This window comes from Ixodes scapularis, unplaced genomic scaffold, assembly GCF_016920785.2.
Source record: "Ixodes scapularis isolate PalLabHiFi unplaced genomic scaffold, ASM1692078v2 PGA_scaffold12__126_contigs__length_90152505, whole genome shotgun sequence".
NCBI lineage: Eukaryota > Metazoa > Arthropoda > Arachnida > Ixodida > Ixodidae > Ixodes > Ixodes scapularis.
The window spans coordinates 81,422,308-81,446,135 of NW_024609838.1; the positions used below are offsets into that span (position 1 = coordinate 81,422,308).

The 23,828-nt window shown below is 43.6% G+C and overlaps 1 protein-coding gene across 1 annotated transcript in view; it reads right to left on the minus strand.

Annotated features, from left to right (window-relative positions):
• Positions 1-23,828, minus strand: part of LOC8043879 — a 390,627-nt gene that overhangs the window by 142,824 nt on the left and 223,975 nt on the right. The window contains exons 3-4 of the mRNA XM_042289248.1: positions 19,853-19,920; positions 19,365-19,445 (exon numbers count right to left, since the gene is read on the minus strand). Coding sequence (XP_042145182.1) covers positions 19,365-19,445; positions 19,853-19,920 — 149 coding nt within the window. The remainder of the gene's footprint in view (positions 1-19,364; positions 19,446-19,852; positions 19,921-23,828) is intronic.

Consider the following 23,828-nt stretch of genomic DNA (forward strand, 5'->3'; position numbering starts at 1 on the left):
ATTTATTTCGGAATTATCTTGCTGATCGATTTCAGGTAGTACGTTTAGGTTCAAAATATAGCAAGGAAATCAAGGTAAAACAAGGAGTACCACAAGGTACAGTCCTCGGTCCACTACTCTTTAATATATATGTTAACGAGATAGCACAGGTTAGCTTAAAAAGTAAGCTCCTTCAATTTGCAGATGACACGGTAATTGTATACGCACATAGAAATTACGAAGTAGCGGCAATGACTATACAAGATGATATACATAAAATTATTCAATGGTACCGTAAAAACCAAATAATTGTAAATGTTCCTAAAACGCAAGTAATATGCTTTAGAGATCCAAGAAAAAAAATCGTAAATGAATTTCCAATAAAAATGCATGATGAGAACTGCGACAACTGCTCGTGCATCCCGCTAAAATACGCTGATAATGTAAAATACCTGGGTATGCACATAGACAAATATGTTAAATGGGATATTCACATAGACCAGGTTTGCAAAAAATTAAGGGTATTAATGGCCCATATGTACCACATCCAAGAACTAGTACCGCGATCCATACTTAAAATGATATACAATTCACTGGGTAAATCCGTACTTCAGTATGGAATAACAGTTTACGGGCACTGTGCCAAGTATTTACAACTAAAGATAGAATCTATTCAAAAAAGGATAGTTAGGAATATTGGGTACCGGCGCGAAGAAACAAATCTCTCAGATTATATGCATAGAGAATTAGGAATATTACGTTTCAGAGATCAAATGAAGTATGACATTATAATAAAGCATTTTTTCAACAATAAATATAGGCGCGAAAATAAAAAAGAAAGGACATTAAGACCTAATAAAAAATTTGTTGAACCATTTGTAAGAACAAGATATGGAGAGGCCACAAGGAAATATTACATACCTAAGCTTTATAATACATTACCCGATGAGCTACTTGAAATAAAATCCCCTAGAATAAAAAAAATAGCAAAAAAGTGGATAATTGAACAGGGAAAAAAAGATTCTTAAAAGGTAATAGGTATAACCGATGAGTATCCCCGAAAACGCAGGATATAAAAGGTTGTTATTGTGTTCTATTATTAGAATTGTCTCGTAAGTCGTGAATTCTATTCTTCTTTACAGTATGTAAATGTTAATTCAATATGATTCGATGGGTTTACACATGTACTCATCAAAGTAGGCGAACTAATATAAGCTGTAGAAGGAGGTGGAACTGCAGTAATAGGTACTAATATTGGTATGTTTTGTTATTTTTAGTTATGTGTGCAATAAAAATGCAGAGGCTCCTGTCGCGTCCCACACACAAGCCATCATTGGCTTACGTGGGCTTTATATTGTATTATTTGCAAACAAAGTAAATAAAGATGGTTTTTGTATTGTATTGTATTGTATATTATTTATTGCTTGTTTAACAGTGTTTATGCCAACTATGTAATCGTTTTCTTTTTCTTTTTTTTTCCACTTGACCCAATTGTATTAGACTTTGTAATATCGCTCCCACCCCCCCCCCCCCCCATGTAATGCCCGTTTGGGCCTTTAGAGTAAATAAATAAATAAATAAAATAAATAAATAAACTCCGAGAAACACCCTCCGAGTTTGGCGAAAAATTAAGTCCGAAAACGCGGAAACCAACATGCCTTATTCACATCGCCTGATTTTGTTTGCCATTTTCAGTTGCGAAGTCAAGCACCGCAGCTCCCACCACGTCTTCTTTTTTTTTTCCGCAATAGCGACGTCGCAATTGCGATATCGCACGTAAACTCGCACCATGCGAATCAGGCTTTACACAATTCGGCGCTTAGATAGCTTGAGATTCTGAATGGCGTCCCAAACGTCACGACCTTGTGTCTTCTCTTTTTTTTCTAAATGGGCAACCGCGTCCGCCATCGAATGCACGCATAGAAATAGAGCGGTGGTAATTCAAAGAGAAAACATCAGGGTCGTAAATTGGACAGCGCCTGCAGTCGAAGCCATTCGGCGCACACGGTGCGCGCCATCCGCGATCGGCGCTCCCGCGACCCCACTCGGCAAAAATGGCAACAGCGAGCGATCCGCATCGCCGCGTGTCGCTGAAAGCCCGCCTTGAAATGCACTTACGAAACCTGGGTCATTGCTGTTGTTTTCCTCGGAACCCACCGTTTGGAAAGGGCCGAGTACGGGGCTCCTAAATTTAAAGGAGAGGTCCGGCAAAATGCTTGATGGTTGCTGATTTGCCTTGAGATTGGTCCAACATACCAAAAGACACGGTTCAGCAACAGTCAGTTCCAACTCAATAAATGCGGGTTGGAGTATCTTATGTTAAGGATACTCGCTTCCTGAATGGTTATTTTACGTTGTTATAGACTAATGCGGCAGTCTCACTGCCTGGGGAGTGTTAATAAGATGTTCGGGGATGCGCAGGGCCTGTACTTCCTAAGCTCTCGTTAATTATACTAGCCCAAATGAGGAGTCTAAAGAATGTTTTTGCATTTTTGCAAATCTACATATTTTGTTTTAATGTTGGTTCTCGCCGCGTTTTCAAATCGAAGGCTTGAAATAGCGACCGCTGGGGGTGCAGGTTCAATATATGGGTAGCAGAAATGGTTCCCAGGGTGATTTCATATAAGATCGACCAAAGGATGGCTAGTCGACATTTTGAAATCAACTGATGTTTTTATATGTTATTGTCTAGTGTCTGGTATGAACGAATCCAAACTTAGTTTTGACTAGAAAAAATACTTGGGGACAGGAAAAATCGTAATGCATGAGGTGGTGGACAGTTGCATTAACGCGCACTGATGGAGGGTGCCCGTTTGAGAGTGAAAAACTAAAGCGATAACATTCGGAGAACTCTAATACGTTTTAGGCGCAAACTATGGGTATAGCTTGCTTGTAATATAAAGTAATCATATTTATTTAAAATTTATTTATTTTTCTAAAAATTGACAAACATGCCTGCTCGAACGACAAATGGCAAACTTTGCAGGTCTGTATCTCATTAAATAATTTAATCATTATGATATAATTTGCAGATATTATTCTACTAATATATAGCTAATATTTGAAAAATAACTAAGGTATCTGTGTGATACAATAGTTAGGATATATTTAGTCAAACATGGAAAAAAAATCAAACAAAGAAAAATTCCGATGCGAATAAAAAAAAACACCACCCTCGATTTTTTTTAAATTTAGGTAACCTGTTATACTCTATTTCGGCATTCATTTCCATTAAAACATGTTGCATCATTTTATTGAGAAAGAAGATACAACTCCCCAAAGTAGGGTCCTTTTTCAAAGCCTACACTTAGCAGTGTTTTATACAAGAACTGACTCTGAGTTCCAGTTTCATGAAACCAACACACATCTTTTATATATTTTTATTCAGATGAGGCCAATGATAACTAAAGAAATCGTTCACACACTTAAATTAAGGAGAAACTACTGTGTACAAAGAGGTATCATATTACGGACTAGTGATCCGAGAAAAGATCATGCAGCCATCGGCCACTAGGAACTTTGTTTACTTTATTCTCCTGCGACACTGTATGCTATTCCCTCTTCCGCTCTACCTTCATCTCTCTCTCTCTCATATATATCCCTGATATATATCCAGAACAAAAACATGTTCAAGCATTCCCTTTCTGCGTGGTAGTGTTCTGTGGCTAGCAAAAATCATTTCCTCGCTAAGCTCACGATTATGGCAAAATAGTTGCCGGAAACCGCAGACGACACTCGTCGCTAGTTCTGGCAAAACGGCCGATACAATCTTTTTTTCGCATTTCCCCGCTCGCTGTCAAGGACAAGGGGTTTCGCTTCAACCAGCAAAACATGGCCGCCGAAGCCTGTTTACTGAGCAGTCATGCCTGTCGCCATCTCACTCGCTGGCGTCACGGGCGTTAATATCAGGCACAAAGGGGCACACCAACCGGCAGCATTATCCCCAAATACTCGAGCCTCGCGTAAATACATAGAGTGTAAACGCTGTCGCCATGTTATCGTAGTAAGACCGCCCCCCCCCCCCCTCCCCCAACGGGGGACTGCAGTACGCGACGGCGTACTAACACAACGGCGACGATATCGATATCGCGGGCTCCGAATTTTCCCATAGTTCTACTCCACGGGCGTTTCTCGAAACGCTTGATATTGTGTACGCCCGCCTGGAAGGATTTCAGGCGCGTAGTTAAGATAAGGCGGTTCCCCGCGGCAAAAGAAAGCAATTTCACAAAAGCTTAAAAGCGGCGGCGACGCGTGTGCGGTGAACGCTTGTAGTTTTGGTGTAGACACGGTGTGTGTGTTCTCGTTGTTGACACCAGCCGGCGATAAGGCACTGAAGGTGGTAGCTCAGTACAGCAAGGGCTAATCCGAGTGACCATCAACGTAACCCCACCGCCAACCCCTCGCGAACCGGTCGCCGACATGGCTCAGGCTGTGTCATGAACCACGTGGTAGAAGCTCGGGTGCTTTCATATCAGCGCGTGGAGGGACGACAGTGCGATTCCGGAAAGTCTTTCTCGAAGGCCGCTGACCACAATTTTTTGTCTAGAGACTTTCCCTCTTTCTTCCTTTGACGTGGATCAAGCTTTGCCGACAGCCTCAGTTGTGACCTCTCTTTTCAAATGTACGTTTGCAGTGAGTGAGCTCCTCAGCCTCGGACTTGTCACTTGTGCACCCAGTAGTTCTTTCATTTGGCAATTATATGCCATCAGTTGGGGTTTAATTTCTATTATTTATGTATACATTATGAAGACGTCCTGGAGCTCCGAACGAGTGTTTTCTGCAGATTACTTTTGCAAACACAAAAAGACTATACCAAAGCAGCGGAATTTTCGAAGTGTTGGCGAGTTGGACCTAAACTCGTTGAAGCAAATTCTTCCGCCTGACTGTTCCACCAAAGTGAGTGCGACGGACTACCTGTACTACCATTGCTTCATGCACATCACTAAGGAGATCTCGATGCGAAGCTCAGAGCAGTGCCCTGACATATTTGTGCCAGCTGAAGAAGCAATTGAAGATCTAAATCGCAGCATACAACCTACAGATGTGTCGCCGCTGAGACAACCAAGCGTCGTAAGAAGTCGGGACAGGCCTGCCTATGTCAAGAGAAAGCAGACAGAACTGGAGCAGGTTGCTGTCAAGAATATACGCTCAAGGCTACGTATTGCGTACGACAGGGACGCACCATCGGGGTCGTCCGAACCAACATGCTCCACATGCCCTGAGTGGGTGGACAACTTTCGGCAGGCCTTTGAAACCGCCACCTCTCTCCGGGAACGTTGTCAACTGCTTACACTCCTGCCGTCAACACTGACGAAGAATGAGGTTCAAAAGATGATTCCACAGGCCTCAATGTACCTCATCAGTAAATCCCGAAAACTCAAGGAAAAGCATGGCGTGTGGTATGAGCCGGATCCTTACAGGAGGTGCAAGGTGAGCCCTGAGAACCTGTCTGCTGCCCTAGAGTACTTCACGAAAGACGAGCTACAATGTTCGCGCCAAAGTCCCAACCAGAAGGACGTCATCTCTGTCATGCTCAACGGAGAGAAAACGTTCGTGCCAAAGCGCTTCATGACACGCTCAATACGAGAGGCCTTCCGTATATACAAAGACAAGCATCCCGATTCCGGCGTTGGGCTAACGAAATTTCATTCGTTGCGCCCTAGATGGGTCCAATGTATTCCACACCAGGAAGTGTGCGTTTGTGTGCGCTGCGCCAATTATTATCTTTGTATTGTATTGCCGCTCTAGAGAACGTTACAGGCTCAACATTCAACACTGGTGAAACAAACTCGGCATTTCTGTGCGACCCAGCAACAGAACTGTGCCTTCAAGGAGACTGTGATCACTGCCCGAAAGGCCAGTTTCTTACACTCCAGGAACTTGATATCCCGGAGGATGAAGAGATTGTGCTTGCAACATGGGAGTCCGGCGACCTTGTGAAAAAAACTTTGGAACCTGAGACTTTCCTAAAAGTCATCCAAGTGACGGTTGGAAGTTGGTTACTTCACAACCATATCCGGCAAACGCAAGGTAAAGCGATCTACGATGAAAAACAGTGCATGCAACGCGGGAGCATTGTCTTTCATTTTGACTTTGCTGAAAACTGGACCATCGTGCTTCCTGACGAAGTGCAAGCATATCACTGGAAAAAAAAACAAGTTTCGATATTTACATGTATAGTGACGACAAGAAAATCTACAAACAGCTTTGCCATCATCAGTGAGGACCTGCGTCACGACGCCGCTCACGCTTGCTTGGCTCTAGAAAAAGTGAAGGAGTGGGTTGAAGACAACGTTGCGGTATACTCGTACGTGACGTACGTAAGTGACGGCGCCGCCAGTCATTTCAAGAATCGCTACCAGCTTCACCAATTTGCAAAGGACGATTGCCGACAAGCCCAGTGGTTATTTTCTGCATCTGGACATGGGAAAAATGCATGTGACGGATTTGGCGGACTCGTGAAGCACCAGGCCACGCTGAACAACCTGAGAGAACGTTCAGTAAGCGCAATTCAGACGGCCAGGACAATGGTGAGCGTTCTATCAAAGAAACTGAAAGGCGTGCATCTTGTATATCTGGACGAAAATGAGGTTGTTCGGTATCGTGAACAAAAAAAAAAAAGAAGAGTGGCTGACGGTGCGCCCCTTCCCTGGTATTCAGTCTTGGCACGCGTGGCGGCTCAGCAAGTCATCAACAGAAGGGACCTGTGACGTATATGTAGCACGGACAGTCGGATCTGCTTGGAAGCAACTTTATTAAATGGGTACAGCGAGGAAAACCTTAGCGTAAAGTGCCGAATTTGATTTCCCAAGGACTGCTCATTTTGAATGCAGGGACATCTTATTTGTCACATTTTTCTTCACGGGGTATTTAACCTACTGTTTTTGTTGGTGGTTACTAATAATTTTTATCTGATCACTATAAAAAAAATCCCAAAATGTTATCCTCGAGCAGGATAAAATCTATCGGCTTGCCACGATTCATTCATACACCGAGAGCATCGAAGCTGCTTCAGTTAGGCACTATGGCATCCGTCACCTGAAATTGTTTGTAATCGTAAATACACAGCCAACCTAAATATCTTACTATTATATCTTTGTTTTTGTGTGTGGAAGTAAAGTTATTTATTTTACTCTAGATGTAAAATATACCGGAAGGTACAACTTCACACTGCATCATCTTTTCTCAAATCATTAGTCTCTAATATGATACCACTTTGTACGCTTATGTAAAATGTTGTATATAGTTTCTCCTCCCTTTTACTGTGTGACCGATCGCTCTTATTATCAATGACCTCATCTGAATAAATGTATATGAAAGATTTGTGCAAGTTTCATGAAACTGGAACTCAGAGTCACTTCTTGTATAGGACACTGCTAAGTGTAGGCTTTGAAAAAGGACCCTACTTTGGGGAGTTGTTTCTTCTTACACAGTGCAATGATGCAACATGTTTTTAATAGAAATGAATGCCGAAATAGAGTATAACAGGGTACCCAAATTTAAAAAAAAATCGAAGGTGGTGTTGTTTTTTTTTATTCGCATTGGAATTTTTCTTTGTTTGATTTTTTCCCATGTTTGCCTAAATATATTGTAACTATTGTGTCACTCAGATACCTTATTTATTTTTTCAATAGTAGCCATATATTAGTAAAATAATGTCTGCAAGTTATGTAATAATGATTAAATTATTTCATGAGATACAGATTTCCAAAGTTTGCCATTTGTCGTTCGAGCAGGCATGTTTGGCAATTTTTAGAAAACTAAATAAATGTTTAATAAATATTATTACTTTATATTACAAGCAAGTTGTACCCATAGTTTGTTTGTAAAAAGTTTTGAAATTCTCCTAATTTTATTGTTTTAATTATTCACTTTCAAACTTGCCCCCTCCATCAGTGCGCGTTATTGCAACTGTCCACCTCTCCCTGCCTTACGATTTTTCTTGTCTCCAAATTTTTTTTCTGGTCAAAACTAAGTGTGGATTCGTTTATACCAGACACTAGACAATGTCATATAAAAACATCAGTTGATTTAAAAATATCGACCAGCCACCCTTTGGTCGATCTTATCTGAAATCACCCCCAAAGAATTACAAGAAAGTTTACAATACTGGTGAGAAATTAAATATGTAAAAGACTCCCTCAGCTAGAAAAAACAAATGTGCGACGTCCTGTTTTTTTTTTTTTTTTTTTTTTTTTTTAATGTTTGCTTGGTTTGCAAGTTGAACGTTTGGTCTGGCCTCGCATACAACTGGCGTTTGCTCAGTCTATTTTGATTATTAAGACACTAGACACCATGCCAGAAGGAGTAAAGCTGTGTTAAAAAAAGGTGGTCAGTTTGGGTCACTCTATTATTATTTATAACAACACGAGGACAACGTAGCTGTGTTCGTGTGGTTATCTTTATCAAAGCGATAAAGCTTGACTTTCAACGTCACCTCTTGAAGGCAAGCACTGCGAACTGACTGGACTCTAGTCCCAGCGGAACGCTGACGCAGTACTCGGGCAGAATCAGCACACTGCGTCGGCCTCCGGTTCATGACGTAAAAAATCCGGCACTGTGGCCTTTTCATCTAGGAGGTTTTGTCTCATACCTATGGCGAGGAGGCATGGCAACAGGGAAACAATGCAAAGGAAATGACGTCAAGATGGTTCCACTTTGTGCTCGAAGACAAAAAGACATGATGTTCAGGCCATTAAATTCCTTTTTTTGTGGCTCCATATTCGCAAGGATATTTTGGAACCATCAGTACGGACCCCGAAATAAAAAGGGAGGGAAAAATAGGTTTTCTTTTTAGATTTCTGGTTTGACCTTTGTAAATGTCAGAATGATTGCTTATTCTAAGACTTCACGCCACCGGCATCCGCAAATTATTTTACAACTAACTACGATAAAAAATATTTGTGTTCTTTCTAACCCGAAATAACTTTTTTCTGCCATTCATCTGGTAGCGATCCCCATACAAAAAACGTACTGATCCGGCTCTGAAGAGACTGTTTAAGCAAAAACAACCTGAAAGCTAACAACATAAAGCAGGGGTCTCAAGCACGTAGCCCGAGAGTCGCATGCGGCCCGCAGGCAACAGGGTAGGAGAGTTGATTCCCATGTCTCGAGCAAAAGAAGTGGCATGCGCCATTGTGGTCTTATCTCGTCGATTGATTTTCGCACGAAAAGTAGTTCTGCCCTTTTAATGCCTTCAAGTAGTTAATCCTTTTCTGTTTTCACTTTCTTTTGGTCTCGCTTTATTTTTTGCTTCCCAGCTTTCTTGTAATGCACAACAATTTCCCTACTAGGTTGCAAGCGCGAGCTGTCTGTTGAAGGATGCATCCAGGCTGCGCAAACTCTCGATCAACAGGAGCAACTCCAAAAAATGAAGCTACGAACTCGGGATTATTACCTTCAAAAATATATCGCCATTAAAAGGCAAGTATTTGTTCAGGGTGTTATTATAAAAATCGTCAGGAAAGCAAGGACTGTCAAATTAACTGATTGTGTTATATACATGTTGAGCTTGATTAATTCCTGGGCGAATTGAGGGACTGGAATGACAGTGCACTTGCACTCTTGTTCTATTAAAAATGCTAGCAGTTTGGCGGGGTGGTGTCATATTCGTTCCTTTTACCATTTCAGTCCAGGGCCCAATGTAGTCACACATTCAAATCAGATCTTAAAATGCCACAGGCAAAGCTGCCATTTTACAAAAAGCATAGAACACAATGTCTCTTTAAAATCTTTTGAAGGACCGCCCCTCCCCCCTTCCCCCCAGTCCTTACGTCGGCACAGTCCTTACGTCGGCACTCGACCTTTCCGATGAGGGCTATTTTGCCCCCACACTCGAATGACTTTCAGTCCACTGACGTAGGGCATGAGGACATGCATACATTCGTGCATGCATGAACATATAGAGGCATAAAAATATACGTATACCCTCGTACATGGTCATATAGATATAAGCAAGCATACCTTCCGCGCATGCACGCACGCACACATGCAGGCACGTACGCACACGGGCGCGCACGAACATATGCGCACGCAAGCTACCGCCGGTTTTTGATCTGAGTCTTTTAGAATCGCGATGGGCCGCCACAAAAACTACAAGGGTGGTAGAAACTGCTTATGTGGTACACTAACTTAAGCGGTAATATTTGTTGCCCGCAAGTACCCCTTCGAAGTAAAGTGAGAAAACGTGCCGATGTTTTGATTGCGCTAACAGTGTCGCGCAGCGACATACATGCCTGCATGCATTCATTCATGTATACATTAAGTTAAAAATATGGGGGGCCGTCAAACCACGCCCTAATTGAAAACCCTAGGTTTCTAATATCCCAGTGTTCACGTTAAGGTATTGACTCGTATGCATAAAAACATACCTACGCACCTCGATACATACGCGCAGTTGTTCGCACCTCTTGACTCCGATAGATTATTTTATGATGCGCGTATGGCAATTGAAATTATTTCGAGTGCACATTATTGAACTCAGTAGTTGCTTTCGCAAGGGTCAATGTGCATTCGCTATTCAATGACAACTTGAAAAACGAATGTGCATAGCCAGCCCTGACCGCTTCAATCTCACCCCGCAGCCCATGAGGTTGCTGCATCGGTCCATAAGAACGTTCACGAACGATTCACGGAGCGAGAAGCGTTGAACGTCATGAGCCGTTCCCTGCTCTTCTTGAGCTCTAAGTGACTCTAGTACTAAAATCGCTCGCAGCATCAACGGTTTCACTCCAAAGTCATGGCAAGGAAGTTATAAAATAAACAATGCAGGTAAACAAAAAAAAAAAACGAAGATCGTTCGTCAATGATTGAACTTTACATTTACATAGCAGAAAGGACAGCGCCTCGTCCTGTGCGTTCTCTCCTTCTTGTCCGTGTGTTATTCGCGCTGTTTTTCAAAATGGATTCATACCAACTCGCCCAACTTTTCATCCTAGCAGCACAAGGAGCTAATCGTAATCCTGGCTTAAGCCCTAAGCCTGGAAATCGAATCTCCGCAAAAATGAAGAAATAAGGAAGACGAAGCAAAGATGTATTAAGCACATCTTAGAGTGCGGTCGCTGGCACGACATACATATATAAATAGCCGTCATTTTGGCTGGCATAAAAGCGAAACAACATACCGTAGGACGATGACTTCAATCTTAAATATGCAGATCACAATTATATCAAGATTTTCACTTAAAAGAGTCTCCTGCATACGTTTTTAATCAAGAATAAAAGTATGACGCTTTTTTTTTAGTACCTGTGCGGTTGAAACCTGATGTTTCACGCAGACTTTAAAGAATCTTTGTGTTAAAATGTTTTTACCTAAAAAAATAACGCGTTTCTGACTGCATTTTAACGATAGTCTCTAAGGTATAGATGGAGAGTCTCGAAGAAAAGAATTCATATTTTAGTGCCGCGTTTTCGTAAAGGACATTTTTAACACTTTTTCCCCTCGCTCCTTCAATCGCAAATACATAAAATGGGGAGCCATTCCACCGGTTCGTACGCGCATTAGGACTCAACGATTTTGCAGCCTCCATCAAACAGAGTGGTCGGCCTTTTCTATGATGTCTTCCGGTTGGGAACCTCAATTAAGGTAATTTAAAAACGTGCTCTCCTAGTTTTTGTACCCTGTTGGATCTTTTTATATTTTTTTTCGTCTTCTACGATTTTATTCTTCGGAAAGCACGGAACGGTTGGTGTCTTGATTACCTTTTGAGGGGGTCTAATTTCGGCTAAAATAGAGTTGATTGCGTCGATCAGCTTTTTATTCGTTGCTTTATATGCATGTGAGGCGAATGCGGTAGCTACCAAACCTCTCGGCAACTGCAGACTAGGTTTCGGGCACTTATTTCTGTTTCTTTTACATGGCGGTAAGCCGTCAGAACGTTATTCCAGTAGCCCGTATAATGATGTAGGGGCCTATATTTCGCCAGTTTTAATTATAAGGCATACAGGTTGCACTGCTCAAGAAACTCCAAAGGTACGATATATTATTGTTCCACACAGCTGTATTATTGACTAAAATGTTTCATAATTTAAGCGATCATCTTTGACCATCAAGTTTAATGAGGATAGTCTATCTAGAAATGTGACATTTTGTTCACCAATTGCTGTCGAACAAATTGGGCACTCCAGCACGAGTGCTAACCTTGGGTGTTAAACCTGTATAGCACACCATTGTTATATCGCTCGTACGTCCTCTTTAAGCTTTATGTGAATGTAAGACCTATATATGTATTTTGATTAATTTCGATCAATGCGGCCTACGAGTGGTACGAAAGTTTCAACAACAGCACTGTAGTATTATTTTTCGGAGGTACAATGATTTCTACTAGTCCTATTAAAGAAACGGTGTGTTCAATGACAAAATTTATCTCCACAGAAAATACATGAACAAAACCTAACATCCGGGAAGACAACAAAAGAACCGAGGTTGGGCAGTATCAATAATACGCATTTGATTGATATGATACTTAAGTACATTTAAACACATCCCCAGTAATATTTTTCTTTCGCAAATGATTTTTGAAAAAGTCGTCTTTACTGCAACGTGAATGTCGTCTTCACTGTAAGTCCCTTGACGTCGGCGGACGTTTGAGAGGCGAACAGCTGTCACAGTTGGGTGAATAATCAAATAAAATTCGATAATTAACTTTCTAATCATTGAAAATTTACATATGAATATAATTAGAAACTTGCTGAGCGTCATTTAAAACCACTATATCAATCATTTTCACAACGTGTTTCAGCGTATCAGAACCGCAGCAGGGCGCTAAAGTTAGCACTCTTGCAGCAGGCACTAATTTATACATACTGTAAACGACTTATTTTTCGCGGGCTCAATATTTCGCGATTTAAGTCAAAGCTGAAATTTTGGAATAATTCGCGGGTTCTAATATTCGCGACCCGGTGGGATCTGAATATAGATTTCAAAATGTCTACATTTTACTGGAATTGTTCGCGGGACCAAGTTTTCGCGAATTTTAGGCGATTCGCGAAATTCGCGAAAATTAGGTCCTCGCGAAAATTAAGTCGTTTAGAGTATATTAAGAGACGAAAAAGTCGCGCGCCGCCTTATCGCACCGGTAGCTTTGATTCTCCTGAGCGAGTGGAAACTTTAGCGCAGTACTGCACTTCTCATCTACTCAAAACCTTTCTGGAAATTGCTGATTTATTGATTTTAAATGATGCTCAGCAAGATTTTAATTGAAACCATATGTCTCTTCATAATTAGAATGTTAACTAAATAAGTTTTGTTAATTTCTCACCAGACTGTGAAAGTTGTTCGCCCCTCGAATGTCCGCCGAGATCAAGAAACATATAGTGAAGACAGCATTCACGTAGCAGTAATGACGCCTTTCTTTTTAAATTTGTTTCCAATAAAAAATATCACCCTGCCGGGGATTTCATACAAATTGAACAAAACACAGTTTAAGAAAATGATAAGAGAACTTATGACTTTTTACGAGTAGAAATGCGAAAGCATTCGTGCACGCAGAGTATTCCTACGAGCAGCGCGCCACTTCTTGCTTTTTTACACCGCGCTCCGGCGGTGACATGACGCTCCCCCAGTGCGCAGGCGCGGTGAACCCCGTCGGCTCCACGGCTTTCGTGACGATGCATCTGCGTTCCTGTGCTTTTCTTTGTGTTTTATAGTTGAGGACTGTCCGCTGTGACCTTGAGCGCCCCGCAGGCTTTCGTGACGAAGCATCTGCGCTGCTGTACTTTTGGCCAATGGGAATTTAACCTCCATTTCTTTGCTACAGACGGTTACAGACAACGCCGGCTACGCGCCATGGGACCAGTAAATGCTTTCGCATTAAAAAGTATGCGAGGGCACTTTCCCCAGAAAATTAAGACAGTCAATGAAGGCGGACCAAAAAGGGACTCGGCGAATGACCAAGCTCATACTTATATGAATCGGTGTGAAAAAAAAAAGATGTGCGTGAGATAATAAGGAAGTGGAAACGCCCTGCCCTGTGCACTTTGCATTTTTAAGATCTACCATATTCCGAGTTTCTTCATTGGATGGGATCCTACTACTTATTATCTCCATGTTTTGCGGGAAAGGAAACACGCAATAGACCGACCTCACCAGCCAGTTTGACTACGCCACCGCTGCCGCAATGCATCGAGGGAACTTTAGTCTTTCTGCACGTGCGAGAACCCCGCTGGAGCTCTGCGCGTGTAGAGCATGAGACGGCACGAGCCCTCTCGCGCGCTGCCGTCTGCCTCCTGTGAACTAAAGTTATGGCGGCGTCACGCATGCGCCGAACGCTTAGTGAGATCAGTCTATTTTATTTAGGGTGCATTGAGTCAAAATACGGTGAGAAAAACACACCTTATAATACAATATAAGTTCCGTGTTCAAGTTTCGACAATAGATTTCTTTTTTATTTCAGCATTTCTTCCGCCTTGGTGCACAAATTAGAGGACTGCACGGGCCCGGGCCAGCCCGAAGGCCCGAGCCGGGCCGGGCCGGGCTCGGGCCGGGTAGCACAAATTTCCTCGGTTCCGGGCCGCTCTCGGGCCTGACAAAAAAGTTGTCGGGCCGTTTCAGCCTGCGTCGGCCCGGGCCGTGGTTAGGCCGTCGTGTGCCGCAAATTCTAAATTGTTAATAACAAGAACTTTGCTCATTGGTCGTTTCAGGTTCAATAAAAACAAACGAGCGGAATAAATAAATCGCTACAACGCCGTTAAAAAAAAAAAAAAAGACGTTTTGCATTTGGAAAGTTTTCAGGTGGATAAAAGGAAACGTATATGACTCCACCAGCCTAGTGGGAAAGTGCGGTCAAGAAAACGAGGGCACTCCAATCGCAGGGTACAACATGAGTGTCTGTTCTCTCTGCTTTTCATACAAAAAAAAATCACGGGACCTTTATTTTTTTACTTTGTGGAGGGGGCCTTACTATGCCCCCAAAAGATCAGCTAACTGCCATAGATAATTTTATGCTTATAGAGCCTTTTCAGGATGCACTAGCGTGATTGTGATTGTTTCTTCACAAAACCCGTAGAGAGGTAACTTCTCTGTGACTCGAATAGAACAACGAAAAGTCCAATATCTCTTTAAGAAATTCATACAGTAAATAAAATATTGCGCACTTTTGTCTTCGCGTATATACGAAGTGCACATTTCGCCTATTGTCTCCAAAATACATCGTCTATTTTATCGTGGCAGTTTATTATGTAAATAAAAATTAGTCCAAGTTTTTAAGAAAAAATTATGCTTAGAAATGTTTAGGTTAAAACCTGCAAACCTTTTCGGGCTCAGATATATAATCTATCTGGCTCGGGCCGGGCTCAGGCTTATATTAGAAAAGATTTTGTCGGGCTCGGGCTGGGCTCAAGCTCCTGTCTAAAAATTCTGGCGGGCCCGGGCCGGGTACGGGCAGTTGCTCTTCCGGGCCAGGTCGGGCCCGGCCTTGAAAGTAAATATTTAGTCGGGCTCGGGCCGGGCCCGGGCCGTGCCTCTACCGGGCCGGGTGGGGCCGGGCCTAGAAATTCCGGCCCGTGCAGTGCTGTAGCGCAAATTACACAGCAGTGCTCACATGACATCTGACCACAAAAATATATGATCCGCTAAACCTAAAACAGTATGTTGGAGCTACCAGAAAGCACCGGCAACTGCTGTTACTATCTCCACATTTAGAAGCTTTACGCCCATAAGGGTGCTAAAAGGTTGTTATCAATGTATACTTAGAGTCTTGGATGCATAATTTTAGACCTTACTTTGAGTACTACACCCTTTTGAATAGTACAATATTATGCTTTTGCATGGAGCACCTTTCGTTTTGATGTGCGTACAAAGGGTATAAGAAAGTGCGCTGCGATAAATTGAAGGGCCAACACCGTTTTCAAAGCTGCTTGCCTTTTAGTCGCAACTTTGGCGGAAGTTTTGTTCATCGAATATATGTGGTACACATCGCCTTATCCTTTTTTTTTTCAATTGTCAGGTATATAAGTTGAAGTTGTCTATGGGGTCATGATTCCTCTCTTTTGCTTAATTTACTGCGTCTTATTTGCCTTTTCTGAGCATGCGAAAAATGCATATGGTGCTTGTTACTTGTAAATGGTTTGCTCGTAAAAATATTCATTCGGTGCTGCTAGGATCGCCAGCGTCCTGCTTTTTGATGTTCACTTGCAGTCGGAGGGTGTTGCAGCAATACCTTAGTGTACGCCCAGAGACGAGTCCCAAATACTGCTAGTTTCATTTTTTTTTATGTCCTATGCATTAGATTATTGTGTTACATTTTATGCACTTCTCGATGTATAAAAATACAATGGCGAGTTGTAAAATATGCATTATTTTCTTTTTATTTGAACCCTTTGAAGTTGTTGTATAGTCAATGCAAAAGTGAGAAGGGCAGGGTGTTCATTTTTTGACCGCCCAGCCTGCAGCATGTACTCCATGCCTTTCGCCGTTCTTTGCTTGCGGTCGACTATGCACAAGGGGCCGAAGCGTTGTCAAAGGTGCGAAGCTCACGCTGGAGGCGCGACGGCTGAAGCTCCACCCTGCCGTTATCACCTTGTCAGTGAATATAGCAGAGTCAAAGCAACCTACAAAATTGTGTATTAGACATCAAGTTTGAGCTTTTTCCGTCAGAATCAGTAAAATAATTTCTACTTTTTCTTTTACTGTATGAAATGAACAAAAAAAGAAAGGGAAGTTGTGAGAAAAGATTGTCAAATTCAAACTTGTAGCTTTCTTGTTAAAACACTCCCTTGTCATAGAATAAATAGAAGCAAAACACCGGCAGACCATAAATTTGACAAGGTACTATTAGTCGTATTCTTATAGAGTCGTAGTTTAACCCAGCGTATGTTTTAAAGAGGAGAGGCGTAAGGCACTCCTTTTCTTTTTTTTTGCAAACATTGTCAACATAAGTATTACGGGAATTTTCAGAACGGTTGGCGTGTAATTCCCTGGCAGTAACAGTGCAAGCGTGGTGGTGTTACGTGCCACATCCACGGAGGGCATCTGGCACGCCCCAGCAAAGAACTGAAAATTTGTCTCTACCACCTGGGGATCTCTTCACGCGAAACAGAAAGCTCGGGTACATAGCGCACTTTCCGCAATTAGCCTCCGTCAGATCGCGGGTCCCTTGGCCGAGACTCGAATACGCTAAGCAAAGATCCGAAAGAGAGCGCTTTGCTTCGTAGCCATCGCGGTGCGTGACGGAGGTCGACAGTGAATTCGGAAGTGTACGCGAGATGTCGAATTCCTGGTGTAGAATAAGCTTTGTGGCTACCGTTAAACGCATACGACAGCGGCTTGTGGCCGGTGAGGACGCAGAGTTTTCTTCCTTCGTTAAAGGTTAAAGTAGCTGTAATTCCTAACAGTTAGGTATAGAGCCAGCACCTCTCGCCCGAAAGTGCAGTAGCGAGCTTCTTGTAACTTTAGATTCCGCGGGAAAAATATCCATGTACTTCCAGTCGCCGTCTAAACGCTGTTGTTGTACAGCACCGAGAGTGGTGTCCGAGGCCTTAGGGCTCATTCACACTGGAAGCGGATCCGCGCGTTCGCAAAGCGGTTGCGAACGCGGTTGTATAAGGATTCAGTACAATTGCACGCGCACACGATGACATCAAATGCGCGTGCAATTGCACTGGATCTTTATACAACCGCTTTCGCAACCGCTTCGCGAACGCGGATCCGCTTCCAGTGTGAATGGGGGGTTAGTCATGCAGCGAGTGGGAGCATCAGGGCGTGGGTGTGTAAAAAGCGTCGCATTGCCAGCGATTTTTCCATGGAAATGCTGTCTCAGCGCGGTCGTTCTAAGAAAAGGGTGATTGATGGTCTTTTGTGGTCTTCAGCAACTCCGCTAATGGTTGTATCAAGCCGCCACAATGGGATATAAACATCTGTTTGACGTTCACCAGGCCTAGAAACTCTTGAAGCTTTCGACAAGAACCTCACTGAGGAAATTCACAAATGGCTTGGACTTTTTCGGAAAGGGAATCATACACTAGTTTAGGTTGATGACAATGCCAGCCTGTTCAAGTCGGTCGAACAGGAGATGGAGATGCTGCTCATGTTCAGCCGTGGTTAAGCTGACTACGAGGATGTCATCGACGTAGGCGAAGATAAAATGCAGTGCTCTCGTGATCTCACCGATCAATTGCTGAAGTATCTACTCCGAGGCCAAAAGGAATTCGTACATATTCAATAATACCGATCAGGGCGGCGATAGCTGTTTGAGGAACGTCGTAAGGCGCAACACCTGCTAAATCTAAGCCGCAATCGATTGCTAACCTTTAGAATCACCATAATCATACGTTTTGATGCTCAATCACTAAGACACGGTCTCATGTAATGTTCAAATTGCCGCTACCAGTCGAATGTAATTGTAGAACCAATGCATTTGGCTTATACCACAAGCTTACATTAAGTTTCTTTTTGATCCGGCGGAGAGCATGCGGCTTTCATGGTGAATGTACTGTTGTGACCGCGATCTCCCTCTTTCTTTCGACCGAACTCATTCAATACACAATTTGGTGCCCTTCTCATTTCGGGAGCACACGCAGTGTTTCTAAAGATTATTGCAACATATTGCAGGCGCGGCGCCTCACTGGTGCCCCATGTGTCAATGCATGTGCAGCGTGCGCGCGAACGTAGCTTCGGCAAGCTTGCAATTGCACGCACTGCCCCGCACAAGCAGAGACATAGTGGCGGCCAGGTTCCCTTCTTGCAATCGTCTCTATATAGCTTCCATGTGACGTCATTCGCGATTATGCCAGTATTTTAGGCGCTGCGAGCGTTCAGTTTTTCATGAACTTTTCCCACCGCAGAGGCTCCAGTTCAAAGAAACCAGTGAGTAGAAATAACCTCAGTACCCAGCAATGGCGACCCTGCTAAGCCATGTATAGTCGGGGAACGTTAGGCATGCCATGGAAGCCCCGCTTCCAGCGCGAGTTGACGGCCTTCGGTAAGACTTCGGAGAGTCGTGAGCACGCGCACGAGGTGGAGCTTCCACTGCATTTTTAATCCATCACTGACTACTTGATGGCCGCCATTTTAACATGCCTGAAAGATGAAAGAACTTGGTTCAAATATATTTCGGTCCCTTCGGCTGTTCTGAAGAAAAAAAGTCCCTTTGGAGTTGTTCTTTATACTTCGTTTCATTTTACGTCCGGACGCAGCAACGCTACAAGCTTATGGGACCAATCAAACAGCGTCAAAAGCGCGCAAGTATCGTGTTAATTATGTTTGTGTACGTGTTCGAGTATCGCTGAATCAATCATGTACATAGAAGGACCAGTGCCTTGCGTTTTTGCCGCTGTTTGGTTAATCTCAGCAGCTGGCAGCGTCGGTTGCATGTGTACCTCAGGTGAAACGAAGTATAGCAGACATTTTCAAAAACGTGGTGAGACACTAAGCCTGAAAAGGTTCTTACCTCTGAACAAGGAATGTAAATGGGCGTCGACATTCAGAAGATGGCACGCTTCTTTCAGGTTGTCGAACTCGTCGCAGTATGCTGCGGCACAAACGGCACTTCGTTACTAACGACTTCGTATACTTTTAAAAATATGTGAGCGCCTAGTGTTTTTTCAGTGGAGGAAAGAGGATCACCGTATTGTACAGAGGAATTACACAAAATGACAAGCATCAAAAAGTAATTAAACTCGAAATCGCAATTGACAAAATGTCAGTGAGGAAGAGAAACGCAATGCTCATTGTCTTTAAGCAGCCAGGCTGCTTGTTGTTGTATCCGTTACAGTCATTAACTCATTCACTGAGTCGTCCACCGTCATTAACTGGAAGCGCTCTGCAGTGATCAAATAGTCCATCGGAAGATCTAGGGGTAAGAAAAGGCGCAGTCATCACGTCATTATGAGGCTACAATGTACGCGATTTTCGTGTGGAGATAAAACAGACACTTACTTTCTCTGTACTGGAGGACATTATGATGCTTTTGGTAGATGGCAACGCAGCGAAAACACCTCTCGCGGCTGCAAGAAAGAAAAAGAAACACACATTAAAAAGCCGCACAAACCAAAAATCAGTAATACTTTCGTAGATTGGCATTTGGGCTCCAGAAAACAAAAGTTCGCAGTCCGGAAATTTCTTCTAAGCACGTTTCAAATAAAGGTTATGGAAATTGCTTCTCATGGTTTAGATTTCCTGGAGCTATCCGAACATCGCCGTGACGTCACACACGCCTGGCATTCTTTTCCGTACCACTTTCTTTTTTTTTCTGCGCTTGAGCGCTTCGAACTTGCAGTGAGGAGTCTACAACCAAAACAATATGGAAAGAGTACACTCAAAACACGAGACGTCATTAAGATCTACTCACGCAACGGCATCTGATGTTTACGAAATGAAACAGTGGTTAACATAAGTTTCACGACTCAATCTTCAAAAACAGTTTACTCCATATTTTCCTCGGAGGTGTCGGCATTGACGGCTTTATTTTATATAAACAATAGCAGTTGAACTTCAGAACGCGTGGTTGGTCGCTCAGGAGAATGGGTATCGTCCTTTGGGACGTTAAAAAAATGTAGCCTTTGAAACCAATATTCTTAAGCCGCAGTCAGGCTGTTCATGTAATGTACGAAACACACGAAGTTTATCTGCATAAATGATGATAAAACTGTCTGTGGAGACGCCTGAAGCGTGTTCAAAGCATATTTGGTTCATGCACAAGTTTGGAGACGTCGGCAGACAGTTTTTGAATGACCAGTTTGGCAGGACCGCTATGCAAACAAGAAACACGCATCATATAGCGTCGGCGCACTGTCTTGTATGTGATATATTAGTAATGTGACCACGGCTCTGAACTTGACGGGCGTACGGTGTCAAAATCAACGACGCGCATAGTTGTTCCAATGACAATAGAAAGATTAAACGTGTCTACTATATCAACGAAACTCGAACAAACAGCGATGGACGCTTGCGCCTTGTATGTAGAAACATGACTCGTAGTAAAAGCACCTACCGACCGTTTTCGTCATGCATATTGAAAGTAACAAGATAACCCTAACCCTAAAAAAGTCTGGCAAACTTACACCAGCTTGCATTCACCCTGACTGTTTCTTTCTATAAACTATGAATGCGGATAATATTATTCGGTGTGCATTGTATATTTATTTTTTCCGCATATTTATTTTTACCAAACAACGGCCTTCACCCTGACCGTTGTTTGGTACTGTAGTTCTGTAGCTCATGCGTAACTTGATTCGCTTCAAATTAGTGGCTAGTGTAAGGCTTTAATTGAAATACTTCAAAAGTAGCGTGTGCGGACCTCTTGATGTACAAGTTAGCAACCAAGTCATCCCCGTTTTTCGCTCTTTTTCTTTCACTACTAAACAACCGTCATCAAAACTACTGTAGTAGTGGAAAGTGCTCAGTTTGAGCACTGAACTCAGTGCCAAATTTTGATGTCTGCCAGCACCCCCTGGAAGTGAAATCCGGAAAAGCGCCGAAACCGTGTTGGCGCCGACAGCATCCCGCAGTGTAGAATAAAATCACTTATACCTCTTCAACATTCTAAGAAATTGAAACAAGAGGATGAATAAAATAGACAAAATACGCCATTATGTTTTGTCTTTTATGCTTTATTTCCAACTGATTTATTCTGCTGTCAGCTTCTCGGCAGGGGGAAACGTGTACACATATCTCCTTATCTGAAAGGATCGTTATCTTTTCAGGAAAACTGCCGAAATCGAGGTTTGTTGAATGAGAGGTCACGCTTTCATTGAATGTATGAACCTTTGTTTTTCTGTAAGGAATGCAAACCAAAAGATATATCCGTATTATACAGAGTTCTAGTGTGTGTCTAAGTACCCCGCAAAACGGTCGACTAGTTTTTCACTGCGATGTACAGCCTGACCTTTACAAAATACTAAACGAAACGAAAATATATTTCTGCTTCCACATAAGGTACTAATGTCACAATTCACTGAAATGCTTGCATCTACTCGGGAGCATAACGCCGACCTAATTTTTAGGCCAACGCTGACGATGAGTTTTCGCTTTTGCAGCGTGAGCTACACTGGCCGAGGTTGAGCAGTTTTGCGTGGCTCGCATAATGAACCGTGATCCGTGCTGCGCAATCGAGAGGAGCAGTGACGTCACACGGCGCACAGCGGCGGGGTGGAGCCGCCCAACACCTCCTAGAAGACAAGGCCATAGCGCTCCGAGTGGTTACGTCACAATGGCGGAGGAAGGAAGGCCATCGCGCAACTACGTGAGAAAAACCATCGAGCATCGACGTGAGAAAACGCCCATCTCGAGCGGTGCGGTGCGGTGGGCCGGCGCGCCGGCGTCGCTGGCGTGGCTGGCGTCGCGCGGAGTGGCACTGAACGCGCATGCTCCAGCCAGCTCCCGCTGCTCCCGCGTTCAAACTTTTCCGTTGCAGTTAGTTTTGTTTCGTGTGCTCGCCGTGCTCGCCTCGTGAGTGCCTCGTCTCGTGTCCGTAAACTGTCCGCGCGCGCGCGCGAACGTTTGTTTGGTCGGCATGCCGAACAAGTGCTGCGTTCCGGGTTGTCGGGGAAACTACAAGAACTCCGAAACAGTGCACATCTTCAAATTTCTCGAAGACGGCGACCAGCGGCGGTCGTGGATACGAGCCATTCCCCGGGAGAATCTCGTTGTCTCGCGACACTCCAGGGTGAGAACTTCCCCACTGTTTCGAATTGCCGTTTCTCTTGCACAGTTTCGTCAGCTTTCTGAGGTTCTCGAGTTCCCCTCCATGTTACCAGTTGTGTGCAGCGCTATACTCCGTTCACCCTTAAGCTGAGGCTAGAAGTTTCGCTTTCAGCACGACCTCGCTGGCTTCCGCAGTGCTTTGGTTGCGCTTTCCTGTGCGTTCACACTTGTGTTAGCAAGTGCAGAAAGCTCGCGCTGAAGGCGGAACTTCTAGTCTCAGCTTTAGGGTGAAAGGAGTATAGATCAAAGTCAGTTGACGAGCTTCCTAGAACGCCGTAAGATTAATGTTTGCACGAGCGTTTGTGCAAGGAAGACATTTCCTAAAGCCACGTGCTCGCGTTCACAAAAAACGCTACAAGCAGCGCTGGCAAAGACGTGCTGCCTTTGCCAGCGCTGCACGAAACTTGTGAGTCGGAGTTTAATTCTGAAGGCATGCGTCGTGCGTTTTTGGTGCTCAGCGCCCGTTGACAGTAGCGTTCGATGACGTTAAACAGCTTGCCTCGAGGACGAGAATACGGCCGGTAGCTGAGAGTCTGTCCAAACAGAGCACGCGTTGCGCGTGAAATTGCTCTCGCAGGCCCATACTTATATCTCGTTTCGGCAACCAGAAGTTTTCCCCAAAGTTTGGACGCTGTAGAGCGTTTAAAAGAAGTTGTAGGCTTGTAATAAGCGTCATATATGCCCGCGTAAAAATCGTGCATGTGAAAAATGGTCACATGCGTGTCTGCGTAATATAGATTTATTGGACATCTCTTCGTTACGTGATCCGTGGGACCAATTAAAGAGATGCTGACAAGTAGCTGTTATTTATACAAAGGCAACATTTTTTTCCAGGTGTGCGAGCTCCATTTTGCTAACAGCGACATTCTTCGAGTGACATCGCATACCGATGCTGCTACAGGGTGCACCGTAACGGTACCCTTACAGTACCCTCGACTCCGCCAAGGTGCTGTGCCGCACAAATTCCGCAACTGCCCCAACTACTTGTCGACTACTGATGTAAATGTGAGAGAAGATCCAGAGGCCAGAAGAGTACGCCTGGAAGCCGATGCTCTCCAAACTGCAGTTGCAGAATCTATGGACCTGTTCCAAGCTGAGGAGGAGGCCGATAGGATTCTCGGCATAAAAGATGTAACTGACTACTTAAGAAGCAAGAAGTCTGGATTTTGGCATGTTATAGAAAGCAACAATTGCCTAATTTTGGTGCACA